We start from the raw sequence: 3,313 nt of genomic DNA on the forward strand, positions 1-3,313 counted from the left end.
CACAAAAAATGGGGTTATATAGTATTGGAGTTTCTACAGCAAAATCTTGGTTGATGCTACGTATCAGATTCAGGAATCGTTTGATATGTGACATAGAAAATTATCAAAATAAAAACAACATTATAGTACTTTTTCTTTAAAAATAGTAAAAAAAAATAAAACACATAATTAACTAATATAACTACGAAAACAGACGTTAAAAAAAAAAACAATCTTTCTTAGCTAATTTTTAAAGATCATGATTTTCTTAAAAATATTATATAAAAGAAGCCGTTGCATAAATAATATTTGTTTGAGTGAACAAATCACACGCGAGGAAATTAACTTAAAAACCAATCAAAATTGAAGTTTCATGGAAGCAACAAACGCAAGAATAAAATAATATCATCAATGTCCCTTCGAACATATAAATAAGTCATCTTTCACAGGTCATGTGTGCTTCTGTACTCCCACAGCAAACTCGTCAGCTTCTGAAAATGATTCCTAACAATTATTCTGCTTTTGAATCGCCATTTCTTCAGCAACACAATGATCCTTCCTCTGCGTCTCTCATGAATAATAATAATAATTCCTTCTTCAAGACCACCTCTACTTCTAACCCTATCGGCGACGTCACCGCTTTGCCGGAACATGGCGTTCGTTGTAACTCCGGCGGTACGGTGCTTTCCAGTGAACGGCATGAAAACACCATGAAACCAGGTGGTAGTGATGGGGCTGATGTTAACACTGCTGCAGATCAGTCTGTGGCACGTGAAGGGAACGCGCCACCTAGATGGAGGAGTTACAGAGGCGTGAGGCGTCGGCCATGGGGGAAGTTTGCTGCGGAGATCCGGGACCCAGCGAGGAACGGCGCGAGAACGTGGTTAGGGACTTACGAGAGGGAAGAGGATGCAGCTTTGGCTTATGACAGAGCCGCTTTCGAGATGAGGGGTAGAAAAGCAAAGCTCAATTTTCCTCACCTCATTGGGTCGGAACCACCACCGCCGGAGCCGACAAGAGTAGTCGCCCACCAGAAGCGGCGACACTCGTCGGAACCTTCATCACGGTCGCCAGAGAAGAATGATGATGGATCTCAAGGGTCAAGTAAGAAGAAGAGCCTGGTTGGTCTGTTGAATAAGTTAGCAACCAATAGAAGCCACGTTAGAAGCTTGAAATGATCGTGTTGATGAAGGCATAACATGGGTCTTTTCCTCCATTTTTTTCTCTTCCAATAAAAGCAAAATCATTCATCTTGGTTATTCCTTTATTGTTCTATTAAACGTCTACCTCCAATTACATCCAAGTGCCAAGTCGGCAACATATTTGAACAAAGTTTTGGGCACACCCTTTCTCTCCTAGGGTTTCCATTCCCTTGTGAGAGTAAGTCACCGGCGGCCAAGCTTGCAGAGTGTGCTTCGCCAGGGGTTTCTCTTTCTCCCTTCCCTCATCACCGGAGGGCACTACTCCTGATCGGCGAGTCGTGTTCCTTCGACCCATGGCTCGGAGCTGTGGTTTGGTTTTGGTGTGGGTTAAGGTACGGTGTGTGTGTGAAGGAAATCAGGAGAAGATGTGAATGATTTGGGTCTGGATCGGGAAATCAAGAGATGCGAACTTGTGGTAACGTGTGGACTTCAAGCTTGGAACAATCTCTTCGTTTGGATTTGGCTATGCGCAGAGAAACTGTGGAGATTCCTTGAGGGTGCCGGGAGCGAAGATTCCAAAAGGCAGTTACTGGTTGGTGTGCTCGAAAGATTGGGTTAAAATCCTTGTTGATGATCTCTCAAATCTCTCGAAGGCTAGGAAACATGTTCTTGACTTTTTGGTTCTTTGTTTTGTTTTGTTTTTGTTTGCGGGGGGGCTGTTGCTGGTCTTTTTCTTCTTGATATTACTGTTCTTCTGCGATCTACTCTATTTGCTGTTTCCGGTGCTTTTGCTGCCCATCAATGAGATATACTTCCTTTGATTGCCGGGGGGAAAAAAAGAAAAAAAAAACAAAAGAAAAGGAATAGATCCAGTTTTAAAATTGCTGTAAAATATTCATCTATACGGTTTCGATGCTGATCGCTGTGGCGAGATCTATATCGTTAAAATCCAGTTTTGACAGTTCAGATAAGTTTCGAACAAATAGACTTATTTTTTTTTCAAATCAAGTGATGGCAAAGAAATTATTTTCAGTTTTAATTCTATATCTAATAAAATAAAAGATATAAAAACAATTATTATTAGATTTAGGTCAAAGTAATGATTCAGGCTTAATAGTTAAAACCGTGATCAAATCAATCATAGACGAAAATAGTTTATTAAACCAGTTAAAATACTCATTTGATTTTAGTACTAATAAAGATCGGGGTGAGGAGAGGACTGGAAGGGGCTATGGGCCCCATCAAATTTTTAATTTTTTCTTGGTATTGTTTAGGCAATATGTTTTTTCCAGCCCCTCAACATTTACATGCACTTTGTATAATATGTGTGTGTATTTTTTTTTTAAGGTATCTTCACAGCCAATAGTCATATGAGATTAATTTCTACAGAAATCCTCTATCATCTAGCCATGCTCTCCATACATCAGTGGCGGGGCCAGAACCTGAAACCAAGAGGTGCGGGATAATTTAATGAAAAAATAATATTTTTAAAAAATAATAATTATATTATAGGATTAAAATTATAGTAACATAAATAGATTGATTATCATTTTTTCTTAAAAATTATAATGACCAAGTCATTATGATCTTTTATGTAAATATGCTCTTCATATTTTATATAAATCATTAAATTATTTTATATCTAATAAGTTTTTGAGCCCAAAAATTTTTATTTAGGGGGCAAAGGATGAACCGATTAAGAATAAAGGGTGCAAAGTTATACAATTTCTATATCATATTTGCAGCATTTCCCAAAGTGAGGGGGCACATTTGCCCCGCTCTCTAACATGTGGCTCCGCCACTATCATATATACTTTCAAGAATTAAATCTTAAATCGTTGATGCTCAAGGGACTCAAACCGCTACTATTTGTATCATTTATGTATCTTTGGAATCTTTTATGTCAACCTAATAACTATTATTCATATTACAAATAATATTTAATTAAGTACAATTAAAGGCACAAGTAATATTTTTCCCCTGTGGAACTCATTAGTTACTGACCAAACATACTCTTCGTTTTCTTAAAAAAATTGGTTGATGCTAAAATGAGTTAAAAAAAAATCATTCATTATAAATACCATGAATTATTCATTTCCGTGATCGTTGATCATCATCATCATCATTTTTTTTTACTTCGGTTGCAACCATCAAAAGATAAATACATCTATAACCTATACCGACAATATTCT

General features: G+C 37.4%; 1 protein-coding gene across 1 annotated transcript; it reads left to right on the forward strand.

Moving 5' to 3' along the window:
- The first annotated feature begins 470 nt into the window (after positions 1 to 470).
- LOC129287575 (ethylene-responsive transcription factor 1-like) lies at positions 471 to 1,897 on the forward strand. Its single transcript, XM_054923781.1, has one exon. The coding sequence runs from the start codon at positions 477 to 479 to the stop codon at positions 1,155 to 1,157; it is 681 nt and encodes a 226-aa protein (XP_054779756.1). The 5' UTR covers positions 471 to 476; the 3' UTR covers positions 1,158 to 1,897.
- The last annotated feature ends 1,416 nt before the right edge of the window (positions 1,898 to 3,313 follow it).

Source organism: Prosopis cineraria, unplaced genomic scaffold (genome assembly GCF_029017545.1).
Source record: "Prosopis cineraria cultivar Desert tree isolate PC_DT_omini unplaced genomic scaffold, ASM2901754v1 PC12, whole genome shotgun sequence".
NCBI lineage: Eukaryota > Viridiplantae > Streptophyta > Magnoliopsida > Fabales > Fabaceae > Prosopis > Prosopis cineraria.

Bases quoted from the DNA above. Each gene is read 5' to 3' on its own strand.
- LOC129287575 (XM_054923781.1), top strand. From the start codon at position 477: ATGATTCCTAACAATTATTCTGCTTTTGAATCGCCATTTCTTCAGCAA.